This window comes from Ixodes scapularis, unplaced genomic scaffold, assembly GCF_016920785.2.
Source record: "Ixodes scapularis isolate PalLabHiFi unplaced genomic scaffold, ASM1692078v2 PGA_scaffold3__209_contigs__length_174095766, whole genome shotgun sequence".
Lineage (NCBI taxonomy): Eukaryota > Metazoa > Arthropoda > Arachnida > Ixodida > Ixodidae > Ixodes > Ixodes scapularis.
In genome coordinates, this window is record NW_024609868.1 from 133,312,400 (window position 1) to 133,330,983 (window position 18,584).

General features: G+C 45.0%; 1 protein-coding gene across 1 annotated transcript in view; it reads right to left on the bottom strand.

Annotated features, from left to right (window-relative positions):
- Positions 1–5,866: 5,866 nt before the first annotated feature.
- LOC115329253 (proline-, glutamic acid- and leucine-rich protein 1) overlaps positions 5,867–18,584 on the bottom strand; it is a gene marked incomplete at its 3' end in the record, with an annotated part of 67,067 nt that continues 54,349 nt past the window's right edge. The window contains exon 3 of the mRNA XM_040222058.2: positions 5,867–6,157. Within this exon, the coding sequence (XP_040077992.2) occupies positions 5,867–6,157 (291 nt within the window). The remainder of the gene's footprint in view (positions 6,158–18,584) is intronic.

Consider the following 18,584-nt stretch of genomic DNA (forward strand, 5'->3'; position numbering starts at 1 on the left):
TTCGCAGGAACCCAGACAAGAGGGGGACACCGCAATTGCCACGGACGTGCAATCATCGAATCTTTTCTCATCCAGAATACAAAAAACAACGTTTCACCGGCCTCAGTAACCTTATCAAGACGGGAATTAGAATTCATCAAGCCTGAACTTGAAAAACATTGCAACTCCCCGTAAATACACACCATCACGGTAGCTCTCTCCGCCCCTGCCTCTTGGTTTCCCCTTTCTATCTCCTATCACCGTATCCTGGGAGCGGACATTTCATCGAACGCCGTTTAGTCGAACGCCGTTTCATCGAAGCCGCTTCATCGAATGACGTTTCATCGAACGCCGTTTCATCGAACACCGTTTCATCAAAGCCGTTTCATCGAACGCCGTTTTATCGAACGCCGTTTTATCGAACGCCGTTTTATCGAACGCCGTCTTATCGAACGCCACGGTGGCATTCCCGCTACCTGAAGCTGGTCGGAGGTGCCCATCCCGGGTTCTGGAAGTTTTTGACTTGCATCGCCGCAGAACATCAACTGACGGAAGACAAGCTGGAGGCGATGCTGAGTTCCCGAGAGCCTCCTCGCCAGAAGAAGGTCATAGCGCCAAGAAATTAGAAGGTCCGCCTTTTTTATGAAAACCGACGGACCGTGGCTCTGGAAAACTTCTTGAGGGCAATTGCTCGTCATTTGAGACGGTGAATGACTGTCGCACGAACAGATGAACCGCCGAAAGTTTTCAAATAAAATTTGAAGTGACGTACTTACTTTTAATTCATTAGTCTTGAAAATAAAAAAAATAAAAAACAATGTTTCGTTGTAGTTTCCGAAATAGCACCTCAACTTTAGGTACTGAAGGCTTCGGGCAGTGAAAAGGTATCAATAGAAAGACATGAGAGGCTAGGAGGCTCACATGGCTAAAGTTGCTGCACCTGCGCAAAACCTGAGTCGCCTTTGGCCTCTATGAGTTGGAGTGTGCTCTTACCGGGAGTGCGACTTTTTATTTATTTGTTACAATATACCCTATAGGTCCATCGGGTAATGCAGAGCGGGTGAACAGATAAGCACAATGTGGGAAACAAACATAAAAATCGGTACAAATATCCTCATGGGTTACTAACATCATAATAAATTGTAACAGCTACAAGTATGGACATTAAAAACCTGACGATGAACTGGGTGAATGACAGGGAAATGCACTCGATCCGTGCATAAAAGAGCATCTTTCACACTTTTTATTTAAAAGACATTCGATGAAACGGCCGTCAGCGATTCTATGAAACGGCGTTCCATGAAACGACCATTTTTTCGATGAAACGGCGTTCAACGAAACGGCGTTCCCAGTTTTTCTTTCCGTTCCCTATGTCACCCTTTCCGTCTCCCAGTTAGCCTTCCCCCTTATCAACCTATCTTAGTCGGGGTCTCGTTCAGTGTTGCATTGTCTCTGCCCAAAATAAACGTCGTTGCTAAATGAAAGAAAATGGTTGTCCTGTGCTTGTCCTCCGTGTTTTATTCCTTTCACTTGTATATATTCATGTTCAACCCGCTCGCCTTCACCAGAGAACGAAGGCTCGTTGAAGTTTCAACACGATGCGGCGCACAAGCTGTCATTTGCCGAACCCAACCAAACCGCAAGAATTCCTAACTTCTTTAAAGAATCGCTCGTTGCCGATATACGTGTCGGACTTTTCGAACACTGACAGCTCTGGTGCAGATCCTATACGTTGTCGAGACATCTGAATGAGACCGCAGGGTAAGGCGTCAGGTCGAAGCAGGTTGGACGAACGAAGTTCGAACAGAACGGACAACAAAGCAGACAAAAAAAAAAAAAAAAAAGACTGCTGCGTCGCGCGATGACAGCGCAGCAGAAGTTGGTCGCACTGTCTCTCCACGGGGCGCGATGCCGCCGGGGCCCAGATGCGCTCCGATAGCAAACCGAAACTTAAAAACCCGGCGAATTTGTGCTGTTTTTCAGAAAGCCGTAAAAAGCTTCGCGTGCCTTCTATCGTTCTGCAATTCGTTGATTTAGCGTTTTTCGACGATACTAAGCAATTTTCTATTTGAAACCATGCTCTTAAAACAATATTAAAAAAGTTAATTAGGCAAAAATAATCGAAAACTCAATTATCGCGGACTTTAATAATTTTCCTAAATAGACACCTGGCACAGGACCAAAACGACACCAGCCTTTTTTCGTTGCGATGAGTAGCTTTCGCAGGAGCGATTTGGCCTGAGTTTTCGGAAACACCCTGTATACATATATATATATATATATATATATATAACGGGCATGGTGGCGGAGGGGCCGAAGGCGTGGGTACAAAAGACGAAAAGAACCCTTGGTGAAAACAGCAACAACGGACGATTTAATCTTCGACGTTTCGGCCGGAGTCCGGCCTTTGTCAGGAAGAACGTTTACAGATGAACGCGGGTAGTATTTATACAATGCTACGGTCGAGTCCAAATTTCGGCGGGGTGACGGTTGGAGCTTTCGAGAGAGGCGAGCGTAGGGCAGTTCTTATCCGGGTGAAGAAGCTTGACGGTCGGCGCCAAGTTTCAAGGACGGCGGGATGACGGTTGTAGCTTCTCGAGAGGGGGCGCAGGGTGACTTTGTGTCCGGGCCGGCAGGGGTGACCTATATACCGACACGCGGAGCGGCTCTGTCTACCAACACGGCCGGGAGGCCGCGGATGCGCGGTAGCTATGTGGGCAAAAGAACCCGGCCCTCCGTGTTTTCGCCATTGCATTGTGTGGCGTGCGCTCGTTGTTGACGTTGTAGGGACGCTTCTAGCTTTGTTTGTGAGTCGTATTTCCTGGCTAGGTATGTCGCATGCTATGCCCGACTATTTAAGCTCGCTACCCGAGCCTGAACGGCGGCGGTATCGAAACAAACTGTGCGTGGACGGCGTTGCCTACGAGGATTCGTATGCCGTAAACAAGGCCTGCTGGACTTCCGACGTGAAGTTGCTGCCACCGAAGTGGACGGCTTACGTCGTCGTTTATTCAGTTTTTTCGCCAAGCCAGTTTACGTCCGACACGGAGCAGGCGTACAAGTCTCTCAAGGCCTACGATTACTTCGAGTCGGTTTCCGCACTGCCGGGGGGATCAGCAGACTGTGGGTATGCGGAAATGTATTTATTAATTAAATAAATACACACAGCGTCTTCCAGTCAAGGTAGGCTATTTTTCCTACTCTCATGACCACAAGGCATGACAAACAGTAACGCTTTGTCCGTTCTGCAGTCTCGGCGGTAACGCGTTACAATTAACGACGTTACCAGGAACGCGTTACTTTTTTCAGTAACGTAGTAACCTACTCGTTACTTTTTTGACACAGTAACGGGTAACGTACTTACGTTACTATGTCAAGTAGCGTAGTTACGTTACTCGTTACTACAATTACACTTCAAGTTTGTCCGTGTTTTTAGGCTTCAAGCCATGTTGTTCTTCGCGTTTTTTCTCGTCAGTCTTTATGTGAAACCGTAAGAACAGATAAAGTAATTATGTTCTGTTTCTGCATGAACATAATGTTTTTTGATATGTGAGCTTATGCATACCTGTATCGTCAAAACCGTAAAACGTGTTAAATCACAATTTAAAAAGTAACGCAGAAGTAACGTGTGCTACTTTTTATCGGTAGCGGTAACGCGTTCCTTTTATTTTTAGGCAACATAGTTCAGTAACGCGTACCTTTGATTTGCAAGTAACGAGTAACGTATTTCGTTATTTTTTTTTTTTTTTTTGGTAACGCCTACAACACTGCCGTTCTGTATCCGATCCCCTTCTGCTGGGTAGCAGGGGCGTAGCGAGCCTCCGACAAGCGCTTGGCCGGTGCTTTGTGCGCGAACACCAAAGGAACAAAATCCGGGTGGTCTCGATCAGAGGACGGTTTCCCTGCACATAAGCAAGCCCCGAGACAGAGATTGAAACGGAAGCCGCACTTGCCTCCAAGAAAGTGCTTGCCGCCAAACACGCGAGGCGACCATAATTTTTGATTCACGGATATTATCCACCTTTTATGCCTTTCAGAGTGTGCCGGGAACTTGTAGAATCTCACTCCGGTGCTTTTCTTGTACATTTCTGTGAGATTAACGGCAACACAGCTTCGCGGCATACTGAAATACAATGACGCCCATGCGAAACGTGCTCCCTTTTGCACACACCCCTCGGCTCCGGCGCGATCGCAGCGCCGCCGCAGCGCCGTGTCGTCAAGCCCGCGTGTCGGTCTATATAGACGATAGCGTACAATAGACGAAAGTTACACGCGGAAACTAAAATGCTGTCTCAAACAAAAAAATGGGCGGCACGGTCATTTGTGTGCATGCAGGCATGCATGAGTCAAACCTGGAAGGGAACAATGTTAAACCTAGATGTAAAAAGAAATACAATGAATATCACAACCTGGAAATAAAAGAGAAAGTTGATGGTCCAGTTCCGGCCAAAAACACAGTACCACTGTTAACAAAGAACCTAGAAATTAAAAAAAAAAAGTGTTCTTTGATTGTTTTTGCTATTCGTCTGTTAGCATTTTAATCGATGCCAGAGTACTGGGGCTTTCATTTATTCCTTGTTTAATAGTGTTAAATCGGTAAATTAGGTAGGATTCACGCTGTTCACGTTCGCGATTTGATTTAAATCCAGATTCTAGGAGCGTCACTGACAATTTATCAAACGAGTGTTTTGGGAGAGCGAGATGTTTGGATAGAGGCAGTGTCGGAAGATTTATGGCGTGAGATTTGTGATTATTAAAGCGCAGTCTAAATGCCGTTCTAGTCTGCCCTATGTATTTGATTTGCATACCGTACACTCGAATTAGTAAACGACATTCGACGAGGCACATGTTAAGTTCCCTTTAATTTTGATCGAGAACTGCTACTGCGTGCTGCTGGCCGTGCTTGTGTGCTGCATCTGTTTACAGATCAGACATCCTGGGTGCATTCGTTAGGTGGTGGCGATGAACCTAAGAAGCAGTCAGGCACATTGTAACGTTAGACTGTACGGCGTATAATTCTAGTAGTGAATATATGCCTCCAACCTTTGACGACGTTACAGCAGGTTCGTGATTTATATTGTGAAAGCACATGACCTCAGACAATGTGTCTATACTTGATGTGAACACCCATTTCGCAAACGGCTGCTTCCGCTCAAAAACAGTCGTATTTTAAGCCACAAATAGTTTTACGCCCTTAGGGCTTAGTTAGACATTTTAGATTATTTTCGCCATACATTTAGGCAAGCCGAAATCCCTTGATTTTACCCCTCAATCAGTACCACATGTGCCAGCCTTCGACAGTACTCGTTGCTGTCCAAATTATCGTCGTGACTTAGTAGAGTAGTGTTAGCAACGACTTCTTTAAACGGTTGAAGTTCGCAACTCTATGTACAAATATTTTAGTGATATCTATAATCGGAGACCGATAAAACGAATGAGCTATACTCCCTTCACCCTTATGCTGTGACAAGAAGTTCTGCCTTCAGCGCGAGCATTCTGCCCTTTCTGCTAACACAAGTTTGAACGCGCTGGCAGGCTTAACCAAAACACACCGGAAGCCAGAGAGCTCGTGCAGAAGACGGAGCTTCTAGTCTCAGCTCAAGGTTGGACGTAGTATACCATTGTGCATTTTGGTGCTGGAGGTTTTCAACCAAATTGACAAAGCAGCAAACAACAGAAGCCGGGCGAACTTCTGAGAATTTTACGCAAGTAAATCATATGCACGTTTTTTTTATATAAAACTAAATTTACTGCGAGTGATAACTTCCCAACAAGTGTGCGAAGTGGGCGGCAGTGAACCAGAGCTTCAGCAATGCTGATCATTCTTCTGCTGCGTATTCCACTCCCACCTCTACACGTTCTCGTCCTCGCACTATATGTTCACATCGTCCGCTTCGTCCTCATCGTCATCTTCGTCCTCTCCGTCCTTTTCGTCCTTATCGTCCTCTTCGTCCTCATCCTCCTCGTCCTCATCCTCCTCGTCCTCCTCGTCCTCATCCTCCTCAGAGTCGTGTTCCTTGTTCCCACAATCATTCAAAGAGAAGTTGGTGGTGCTTGTTATTCCAATAGGTAGAGAGGTTTCCTTTCGGACACAGCGTCCTACACTAGGATAACCCGCCATTGGCAGGCATACACAGCCGGGTATACAGGTACATGGCTCTGGATGGCAGGGGTTACACTGAAACAAAATAGAAATACCATAAAAAAATTAGCTATAAAAATAATGAAAGACGTTTGCAATTCCGTGTAATGCCAAATTAGAGCGCATCTACTAAGAAGGAGGAGGGGAGGGTACGGAGAAGAGGGTATTCCCCTCCCACTCCTCCCCCTCTCCTCCTTCTCTCTTGCTCCCCTCCCATTTCGCGGGAAATTTTGGCTAAACTTCAGGCGAAATATAGCTGAACTCCTTCCGCTAAATTTAGCACAAAAATATTCCGGCAAAATATAGCACGAATTTTCCCGCTAAATTTAGAGGGAAACATTTTCCGCTGAATTTAGCTGTGAAATTTAGGGAAAATTTTCCCGCTAAACTTAGCGGGGAAACTGAAATGGTGTTGAGGTTACGAGACGTCAATTTGCCCGCTAAATATAGGGGAGAAACAAACATATAAATTTTGTGGTGAAATTTCCCCTCTAAGTTTACTGGTCGACGTTTCCCGCTAAATATAGCGGGGTAGGTTTCTGTGTTATATTTAGCGGGAAAACTACATTGGTGATGAGGTCACGTGACATCAATTTCCCCGCTAAATTTAGCAGCGAAATTTAGAGTCAGCGCCGGCGTCGGCTTTGGCGCTGACCCCGTCGGCGTCAGCGCCGAAGCCGACGACGGCGCTGACACCGACAGGGCTCAAGCCTGAGACGGGCGCCGAAGAGCTGCGCTCTAAAACGTAAATCTAGTGCCCGGAAAGGATGCCGTCTTCAGACAGCTTGGCGTAATTACACTAAAACCAAAGTGTTTATGTTTGTACTCTTTGAGAAAAAGTCGTTGGCTCAATATTCTTCTTTTTTCACGTAATGACCGATCAACATTCCCGCGGCAGTGAAAAAAAAAAAAAAAAGATTGCCTTGATGATTTTGTTAAATCCGTTCATACAAAAAATCTGCCGCGTGTATATTTTACGTCAATAAATACTTCCTATGCTTGATTGCGGGGAGACGATTGTGCTTTCGAGAGCTCTGCACACACTACACACTCCTTCGTTCTTTAGTTTTTTTTTTTTTTTTTTCAGATTAATCAAGACAAGTGTAAATTTATTCCCGAGTGAAGTGTGTCACGAGCATGATTAAGTGCGTCTAAGACCTTGAATTTTTCATGTGCTTGGAATTCAGGGAACCTCTTCTGGTAACTGAAGTAATCTCGAAAAGAGGTATTTAACGCCGCTTAGGATACCTAATGACTACTGTTTGAAGTGGTAAAGTCATATACGTCCTGCGTAACCCTTGGAAGCTACGTTATGATTAGATTTACCTGTTTTTTGTGTTTAGTTTTTCAAATTTATAAACTTTTCGTGGCGGCATTTTTACTACCGATATCGTGTTTTTGTGTGAAATTGTTATAACTTCACCAATGCACAACAAAATCCTCAATTTGTTTTAGAAACAATACCCCCCCCCCCTCCCCTTCCTCCGACCGAACAAAAGAACACTCGAATTCAAAACAAGAAACATGAACACCGACACCATGAAACCCTAGGTGTAATTCATCCTGTGATATTACTCCAAGGGGGGGAAGGGGGGGGAGGGGGGAGGTAGGGAGGGAGGGAAGGAGGGATATGTTTTGTCATTGGGGGAGCCCGCTGCGCGCAGACATTTGCTTTTGGAGTAATGCATAACTCCCGTCCGCGGTCGTCTGGACTCGCAGCCGAGATTCGTCTGCGAACCAAGCGTGCTCGACTAAACACAGGTTGTCCCCGAAAAGCATTTACAAGGTTTCCTTCTCCGCAAAAATAAACTGAATGACAGAAGGCTCATTCTCCGCCCAATTATAGCGCCATAGGGTTTCACCAGATGCCAAATCTTCCGCCAGAACCAATATATTATAAAAAAAATTATAGGTTATTTTTTGAAAATTTCAATGGGAAAAAGCGGCCGACGGAGTTCTCGACTGCATGAAGCTTTACTGACCCAGAAGGGGAAAACGGGCAATAACGGGCCCTATTTTCTCATTTCAATTTTCAGAAAATCGCTTATAATCTTTAAATAAGATATCGGTATGGGCTGAAACTTTGGCACCTGGTTCACACCTCTAGCGTCGCCTTTGGACGGAGAATGAGCGTTCTACGAGGCGTAGTCTATTTTTGAAGTGGACAAAAATCTGTAATTTCGTTTGTTTTTTCGGAGACACCCTCTATAAATTTTTGCCTACGGTTGGGCGCCAACTAAGTATACTGGGTTGAGCATAAGCCGCCGATGACGGTAGCCAGCGGACACAGTTTGGCAAGTATGACTCGCAAAGGATGGTCGCCTGCGTATTACGTATGCTGGATTAAGAATCACCGCGAAGGTTTGTGTAGTGCTGCCACAGGCGACGGCAGCAAGTAACACCTAGTCCAGCTGCTTGCGCTTTCTTTCACGTTTTTCTCCTCGAATTCAGCAAAGACGTTAAGCTGCGTATTGGATTATTCTGGTTTCCATTCCCACCAAGCCCCTTGGTGAATGTAGCTAGGTTCGATTAATTGGGCCAATTCGTAATTAGAAAATATTTATTATGACTAAGTATGCTTTTTAGTTGATTTGTAAATTAATGCATTTTCGGTTATGGGCTCTACATGCTTTATATTGCCTTGTCCTGCGAGTAACTTTTTTTGTCATTCTGAGGCGTGACAGTTATCCCATGAAACCTAAATCACAAACACAATCTGTACAAAAAAAATACAATTAACAGCGGAGCTTTAAGGGCTAGGTTTCCCAGGATAGGGTCCGCGTATGTTGACACAAACCTACCTGGACAGCTGCCGCCATCTACAAGCGACGGCGGCAAGCACGCAACCAGTATGGTTTCCGCCGTCGTTCGTAGATGGCGGCAACCTTTCCAGCTATAACGGAATGAATAGTTGGGCGCGTTGGTGGGAATTCATCGTAGGAAACAGCGCCAAAAACAGACGGCGGCGAAGAAGAAGCACACAGTGTATCGAGTACAGCTGTGCTGGTCTTCCTTCTTTACGAGAGTAGAAAGGCTGAACGTTTTTAAATGAAGGCAATATATCCACTGAATTTTTTTAAACTAATCATCCCTTTCTCATCCTTCAATTGTAGCAAAACGAGCCCACATTCATTTCTGGTCCCTAGCCAAACACGACCCGATCGACGTGATGGTAGGGTTTTTATCAGTATGAGACGTGGCGGGGTTTCCCCGAGCGTGACGCCCTTCCACACTTCTTCGGTCTTTCTGTGTTCATTCTTTAACATCCTTCCGACCCCCCCCCCCCCCCCCCCCCCCCAACAAAGTCAGACCGACTATGTGTCGAAATTTTTAGACGGTAAAGAAGCTGGATGCGTCTTCTTGTCTTCACACCCCTTCGAGTCGAATAGTGCAGGAACCCACTTTCCCATCTCGAGCAGGGAAGGTCTCGTTGACGACGGCCAGACCCCTGAATGTTCTTGGACGATGGTCGTATGCTGAGAAGCACCACATGTTCCACTTGAAAGCCGCTTGAGTCAGATGAACCAAACGTGTGCGCAGATTGCAGCATCAAATGATACTCCTTCCGCCATCTGGAATAGAATACGTCTAGCAGAGCTCGCGTACTTTCCACCGTCTGGATAATTTTTGTCGGTGGACCTTTCTGGTTCAACGTTTGTAGAAGGCAAAGACATAAGCCTTTCATTGATTAGAAAGCGCGCAGGTGTTACAACCTCTTCATCGGCGGATGAGGTCACTTTTTTAGAGGTCGTAAGTTTATTTTTGATTCCACTCCTATGAGCACGGTCAGCAGTTTGTCATACCTCAGACAGCTTTGCTTCAACGTCTTTCGCAACGCTGTTTTCAAAGATCTTACTACCCTCTCCAAGAAGCCGCCCCACCATGGAGCTATTCCTGCAGAGAACTTTCAATGAATCCTGTTGTGTCGGAAGCGTTCTAATACGTCTTCTTCGGCGTTGAGCCTCCATATCAATTTCAAGTCATTTGAAGCACGTTTAAACGTTCGTCCGTTGTCGGAGTGGATGGTTTTGCCGATAGTGGGCGCCCGCCTCCGACACAGACGTCAGTAGGCTTCCTGATCCCGCTGCCATCATCGCGGGAGTGCATGAACTGCCAGTGACCCTACAACAACGTTTTTTCTAGAACACCCGTCGTTGAGAGGCTGAACCTACCCAGCGGCAACGTCATCGGCGATGACATCAGTTCTCCACAGCCACGCCGGCGACTGTGTGAACGGCTGGCAGTGGAATTTTCTCTTTAGTGGTCGCGCAAGCAATACCAACAACATGTCTTACGTGCCGCGCTTCTGCGCTTTCCAGGTGTAACCAGTTTTCAATTCACACTAAAAAAGGATATCGTTACACTTTATTGCTTCCGTGCCCACAACTGCTTTGCGAAATTGATTATGATTGTTTTTCGAACGTACAAATGCTACCACGTTGTATTGAGATGAATCCGAGACCTCTTACTCGTTCCGAGCTGGATGTAGAGTTCTGCCCAGTGAGCCCTCCGAACAGATGGCTGTATTATTTAATGTTTTAAAGGATCTTCAGGCGCGCTCGATTGAGTCTGCCAGGAGTCAGACTGACTTAGCGACTGACATAATAGCTATTTAGGCTGGACAGGAAAGAATTGAAACTAAGATTGGGTGCATTGAGAGAAGATATGACGAATAAGAAGAGAAAACAAATTCTCTCGATCATATTCACCAAGACATCGCTAGCGCTCAAGGCTTAGTAAAATTCTTAAGAGTTCAGCACGACTCGTTGTAAATGCGTCTGGACGAACTGAAGACCAATCGCCACGCGATAATTTTATTTTTCATGGCATTCCTGAGTCCCGACTCGAGTGAATCGTGGGAAAAATTCAAGAAAAAAACGCTCAAGCAGGAATAATTGATACCTTCCCCGAGAATACAACTGAGCGAGCTCTTCGCATAGGGCCCTATTTGCCGAATAAATGTTGTCCTATCAGAGGTAAATTTTCTGGCTACAAGATAAGAGACAGGGTACTCTCCGTGCGTACTACACTAAAAAAAAAAGAAGAAAAAAACAAGCGTTGCCGTTAGCGAAGGTTTCTTTACCGCCATGCAATATGCTCGAAAGAAACTTATCGTCTTCGCTCAAAACCAACCCGCTACACCTCCCTTTCAGCTAGGATACAACAAGCTTGTCTTAAACAAAAACCAGTACGTCTACGCTGCCGAAATTTATAACGTGGTTGAACTTATGCCTAAACCAACAAAAAATAACCAGCAGCCCACTTCTTTAACACACAAGTGTAATGACCTAGCTGGACGAGAGGGGCAGTGGACGTTTTTTTATGTCATGCATTCTTTTCTCAACATTCGGAGTATTATAGGCAAGCATGATTATTTAAAAAGGCCCTCCGGAGTGTTCTGCGATGCTCTATTTATGGCGGTAACTCATTCTACAGGCCCTAAGGATCCTAAAAATCATAAAATTACGGTCATGGGCGGCAGATTTCCCTACTAAAATTTCTATCAAAGTCCCCGGCAGGCCCCCCTTTCTGAGATGACCCCGGAAAACGGGAGGGGCATCTCTTTACGCGTCAGCCAATAGCAAGCGAAGGATTCCGGCGTCACTGCGCGTCCCCAACGCGGCCGACCGCCGACCCGCAGTGGAATCTCTCGAACACGCGCGGACCGTCGTCAAGGGACCCGGACTTTTTGCTCGGCAGTCGTCGTTCGTCGTACCGCACCGTCGCGCTGCTACTGCAATACGCAGTCGCATTCCACAGATGACAAGGAAAAGTTTGACTCGTTGACGTTGAAGGATCAAAAAGCTGGCTTCGGAGTCGGGATCCACGGGAAGAAAGAATACGTGTCCCGCAAACGCACGCTTGCAGACGCGCCAGGAAGCAGACGAGCCGACGCGCCGACGCATTACCCCCTAGCAACAAGCTTGCGGGGAGAAAACATAGTTCGCTGGTTTTGGAGCGATAATTGCGGACTATGTTTTCCCCATTACAATCAGCTTACATTTTTCTCAAACTCTAATTTACATCAAGCTTAAAAAGTGTTGCAATAATAACGTTCGCAATCACCGCGAGATGCAGCATTTCCATTGGTCAAGTTTTAGCAATGGGCACGGAATGGGGGATTGTCTTCCAAGAGAAAATAGTCCCGATATATTTCTTCTGCCATCTGCTTAATAAACGGTTTTGTAATCTAAAAGTTTGTTTGCATATTAACTTGCACCTACTACGCAATAAAACAACATAAACAGACGATCGCAGAAATCTCCGGAGGGACCCTTTAACTTCTGCCAATGATACATGCAATTTTGATTACACAGCGCTGACCGACACAACGCGACACGGTAGTGGTGTCCTGCTGACCATTTCAAAAAATTTTCCGTCCCAGTCCGTTTTTATTCCAGTAACGTTGAGATTGTTTGGGCTGTCGTTCACCTAAGTTACATGAAAATCATTCTTGGTGTTTGTTATCGACCCCCCACGTTTTCTTCTAGTTTTCTAGATGAACTTCGTGATGTAAGCAATATAGTGTCATCTAGATACCCCACGTTTCCTTTATTTCTACGTGGTGATTTTAGCATTTTGAGTATATCATGGAACAGTGAAGCACCCAGCATACACACCCTCTCCCTTTTATCCAATCAATTCTTGAACTTGTGCTCTGTGTCTTCCTTTACACAACTTACTAAGCAAGCTACAAAGACAACACAATCGGTTGCGAACACCCTTTATCTTGTCCTGACATCCCAGCCTGATATTGTCTCCGAGATTAGTTACTTACTTGGCTTAACCGATCGCTGTTTGCTTACATTCCAGGTGTAGTTGTCGCGACCAAACAACCTCAAAAAAACTAAACTTTTCGTAACTTCACAAAAGCAAATTTTGAAGCAATCAGTTACGAACTGTTCAGTTTTCTTGATAACGTTTTGAATGGTTTTGATGATCGCACTCTACAAGCTAATTGGGACATTTTTGTGGCCAAAGTAACTGACTCCACTAATAAATACATTCCCCCTTTCACAATCGCATATAATAGTGATGCTCTGTAAAACAGCCGTAATCTCAATCGTTTATCAAACAAAAACAAGCGCTCATATCTATCAGCTAAACTAGGTGATAATGGTGCCCGCGGGACTGCCTACAAACATGCCGCCGATGAATATGTAGCAGCACTAAAAATTGCTAGGGAAGTATTTCTTCAAAGCACTTTACCATCAATGTTGACAAACGACATTAAAAAAATATAGGCGTGTTAGACAATCAAATTATGAGAATGCGATCACTTTAGTTGACAGCACTGAAAATGTTCTTTCTCTTAGCCACAATCCATTGGTGCTGAATGGTCTTTTCATGCAACTTTTCTGTAACTTTAGGTGTCTCTATACCCGATACTCATGGCTTCGACTATCTTGTCATGTCCCTCATACGTATTAAACCTACTGGTGTAGAACACCTCAATTAGATCACCTAAACCTTCATTATCTCTGGATGCGATTAAATTAAGACCGAGTTTCTGAAAAGTACCAGTGTGTATTCCTCTAGTATATTTTCTAAGATTTTTAGAAATCGTTTAAAAGCGGTTATATTCCTGGAGAATGGAAGGTCCACTCCATAAATTAGGTGGCAAAGTTTATTCCTTTAATTTCCAACCCATTTCACTCACCATAATTCCTTGAAAACTTCTTTAGCACAATTTGTTTTCGCATCTTGTTAAATTTCTTGAATCAAACTTCTTTTTCACACTGTCACAGCATGACTTCCGCAAAACTTACTCCTGTGAAACTCAATTGGTATCATTTACGCATAAACTAAACCTAATTCTTGTCCATTCCATATTTGCCGATTGCACTTTGTGAGGCTTCTCTAAAGCATTCAAAAAAGTATGCCACAAATCTTTACCATAAAAACTACATCACCATAACGTTCATCAGAAACTCCTCGCATTGATTAAATGTTTCTTTCCTAGCCGTTCAGAGTTTCTTCAACTAACAACTCTAACTCGCAGCGAATCCGGCGTGCCACGAGGTTCTGTTCTTGGTCGTCTCCTTTTCCTTATCGACACAAACGACCTACCTTCTTTCGTTCCTTCTAAATTTCTCTTGTTTGCCGATGTCCGAGTGGATTTTCATGAAATAGCGTGTGACGACGATATAACTCACCTTTAGTGGGACGTTAAAGGGACACTGGCAGGGTATTTATGGTCGCCGAAGTTTTTCGTTGTACGAGACATATGAGAGCCCAACTACCCAGAGCAGAATTTGTGGCTCGAAATTCGGTTTCTTTCCGCCCGAAAACCACCGATCGAGAACTGGCCGGTTTGAGCCGCGCTCACTCTCTCTTCCGTAGTCACGGGCCGTTTTCTAAGGTTTCGGCGCGACCACCAATTTTAATCAAAGTCGTGGGTCAGAGAAGGCGCACAGTAAATATTAAATATAAAAAGAAATATGAAACCCATTTTTTGTGGCTTCCAAAAAGCTGCAAATACGTTGATTGAAAAAATAGGCAGCACAGACAACAGGAGGCATTCTGTGCGTTCACTGCATAATTCTCAACATGGCGTCGTTTCGCGAATTGTGGGACTAGCGGATGGCAGCGGACGACGGGCGTTGGCCTCTACTTCAGAACTGTCGTTCACGGTACCGGCGAATTCCGTCTTCCTGCGAAAAAGAAATTTTGGACCGATCAAAAGGACTGATATTCATCCCGTACGTCACGCCGGACCAGCAAGCCTATTGCACGAAGACGTCGCCGAGACGTCATCCTTTCTCGTGGCAGAAGACATTGCTCGCTCAAACGTCAAGCATGAAGTGCGTACGGTTTCTTTACGAGGTGCGAATGTGGCCTATGCGTGGTGCTGCCCGACTTCAATCCGGAAGTGCATGTATTGAAGGGAAATCGGCGGCAAACTTCCGACATGCAGCCTACCGGCTCCATTGCTACGCATGAAAGAGTTCCTTCAGTAGGTCGGTGGAAAGACGTCCGCTGTAATCACACCAGGGCACGGGGTCAATCCCTGGTGTGGGTGCACCATTTTTTTTTGTCAAGCATGTTGCGATGTTTACGTTTCTTTTTTAACAATTATCACTGAAAAAAAAATTCGCCTTTTGCGTTGCGCTGTGGCGCCATCTCACGGGCGCGACAAGAAACAATGTCGCTGGCCTCCAAGTGCAGACGGCGCACGCCAAGTCGGATCTTGCAAAAGGCGAATTGTTGTGGACGATACGTCGCTGAACTAAGTTGTATAAGATTCCATTTTTGAAACCTGCGATCTCATTCTAGTCACTTTCCACAAAAAGCAAGGATCGTTAGAATCGGGTCGCGTCTGTTTTCCGAGCTTCGTGTAACTCGTCTACACGAATCGCAGCCAGCCATTGATCCCGACCCGTTGATCTTTCGAAAACGTGTGCACCCTGCCGCACAATGCCACTTTCAGATGCAGGACATGTGAGGTAGCTCTTCAGGCAACATCTTGGGAGTATTCTTTTTAGAGCCGATCACGGGAATTCACAATGGGCACTCACTACGAATTGTCAACACTTAAATGTAGAAAAAAATCATCTAGAAGTACAGAACAGCGAGCAGAACAAGCATAACTGCAAAGGAATCGGACGGCGAACGGATCCCGCAACGCATTTCGACTGCTACGTGCGGAGAAGAAAAAAGAGCCCGCACGCGCACGGTCGGGTGTAGCCACATGACTTCAGTCAGTCACTCCATCCTCTCCACCTCTCTGTGCGTTGCGGGAGTTTCGGTTTCGGTTCCGAGCAGTTGCGTTTTTTGGCTTCATTAAAGAAAACGCGACTCTCTAGCTGAGTATTAATTGGGTAGTATTCCGACACCATAATAAATCGCCTGACAAAAAACTAAAAAAAAATTGGGGGTGTGTCAGTGTCCCTTTGATGCCATCTCTGAATGCTGCAAACATAAACGTTAATAGATGAAAATATAGTCGTGTGTCTAGAAAAATGATAATTTTCCCCCTACTTTGTAATTACCAGCCAATTGATGTCGTCATTCCTTACAAATACATCGGTATTGATATTACAAACGATCTCACCTGGACCGCACACATCTCATATGGTTTTAACAACGCTAACAGAAATGCTTGGATACCTCCGACATAACTTATCAAAAGCCCCTTCGTCCTTAAAACATTTGTTTTATAAAACACGAATCCGTTCAAAACTTCAATATGCTTCATCTGTGTGGAATCCTTACCAAGAAAGCTTAATAAGTTCACTTGAAATGTTTCAAGGTAATTTAGTTCGTCTTATCCTATCTAATAATAACAGGACTGCCATCATTAGTTCAATGAAATCTAGCCTCAACCCGCCAATCCTAGCATCTCGTCGTAAATTATTACAGCTGTGTCTATTTCACAAGCTGTTGTACAATCATATAAAATGTAACCACTCCCCTCTATAATGCCTCAGCAGAGAAAAATAAGCTTAGCCATACCGGCCCATTCCACCAGAGCGTATTCTGTATTAAGTGTTGCGCCGTTCATAATCGAGTGAGCAGGTCAGTCAAATTTGACTCACCTGGGCAGTGCTGCCACTGGGTGGGCGAGGATAGAGATTGAATATCTGTGACTCTATTCGACACGAACGGCTTCCATCCAGTTGCAACGTATTTGATCCAATATAGGGTCACAGTAAAGTCTGACCAGAATAACGTCTCTCCAGTTCACGAGAGTTTCTGTCTCACGTTATTCATAAAGCGAGCCGCTGTGAGGCTGTTAGTAGGGTCATTCTTGGCAACCATATATCTTAATTGAGACCACGCGTGACTTTGAGATGACGAGCATGATGTCCACGTTTCCATTTCCATCTTGGGTCCTCGCGTAAATAGCAGCTACGTAAGATACCTCGCTGGCATCTGCAAAAACGTGGAAGTTCGTGCCATCTTAAAGGGATGCCACCCGGAGAATGCGAAGTTTTCCTGGGAAAAGAGAGATTTCGGAGGCATTTTTCTCTTTCTTGATGAATGTCTTCAAGTAGCGAGTAATCCTACTCTAGACCGCGTTGCCGGATTCTTTGGAACAATATTTTGGCTTTGGTTACAAATGGCTAGATGATCTCAAATGTATTATAAAAGCGCGAGTTGGATTAAAGTACCAATTTTTTAGTCCATTTTGTTGTCAAGATTAACAAGATCAGGCTGAATACTTCGAAGCGTAAAGTTTTGGTTGCTGGGTTACAGAGCACACCAAACACCTTCATCGCGTTCGTCCGTTTGAACATAATGTCGGGGTGGATTGACGTTTCGTGTGCTACTCGACGCAACTCGCGGTTATTAGTTGTCCAAATGCAACGATGCATTCCCGCTTAACCTAGTATTGCAGCCGCTGTATCCCACACAACCTGGTCTTCCTAAACGGAATGTGCGTCTTTCACGTGCTTGTCTACATATAATTGATTTCCCATTATGCCTGCCGTTTCTGAAAGCCGATCCTTCACACTTTAAAAACAACACCACAGGGACGCCGCCAAGAGGAAGTGGCTTGACGTTGATCCAATTGTCTCGGCTGGAACCAGCTGGCCATAGGAAGGAGAGAGAGAGGAGGTAAACATTGCAAACCGATTGCTAGTTTGCCGTTATTTTATCCTAACTCCCTCCATCCTTTGCTCAGCTGGTTCCTTCTGAGATGAATCACAAACCAACTAGCTCAGCTCACTCCCGTTGTATGCTACAAAGGGCACTTGATTCTTTCGCCCAACTTCCGAAGGTAGCAGGTGATCTCAGCAAGAAGGACTGGACTTGTACCATAAGAATCGTAGAGCGCTTCTGCCTTGTTCAGCCAACCTGACCTGGAGACACGCCTGGAATGTACAGAAGTTAAGCAGAAAATGCAGAATGTCTGGATTCAGATTTTGTCCTTCATGAAGTGTGTTGTTTAGTAACAACTGTCATGGACCACTGTACGAGGCATCAAATACTATTCGCACTTTAGTAGCTTATTTTCGTCTTTAATACAAAATTTGTGGCATATTGTACCATGGACCATCCATATATTCCTCTTCAACCTTCTTCTCAAAGTTATTCTCAAGGTACTCACGTTTGACTCTGTCGCACTGAATCAACTGTTTCCAGTTTTTCAGGAGGAGCCTGGTCAGTCCTTTGAGCCGTTTTCGGGCTATCGTCTCATTGGTGCCCAAGTCGTTGACGTTTTTGTGTTTTCTTTTTCAAGGAGAGCAGATTTTATGAGAGATATTAAATTTCTTATTTGTGGAAAAAAATATGCTTGAAGGACTTCATTCGTGCTGACGTCGTGTTGTTCTCTTTCCAGGACGTCAAAAGCTTCACTTTCCCAGAACTCCAATATCTGCCGAGAAAGCTGGTTGCTTTTACGTCGAGTCATCACCGGGATAATATTTTCACCAGCGTTAATTGTCGTACTGGCCCTTGCAGTGTCCACCCAATTACGATTTTTACCGCGGTCAAATTTCCGTCAAGTCGCTTGATG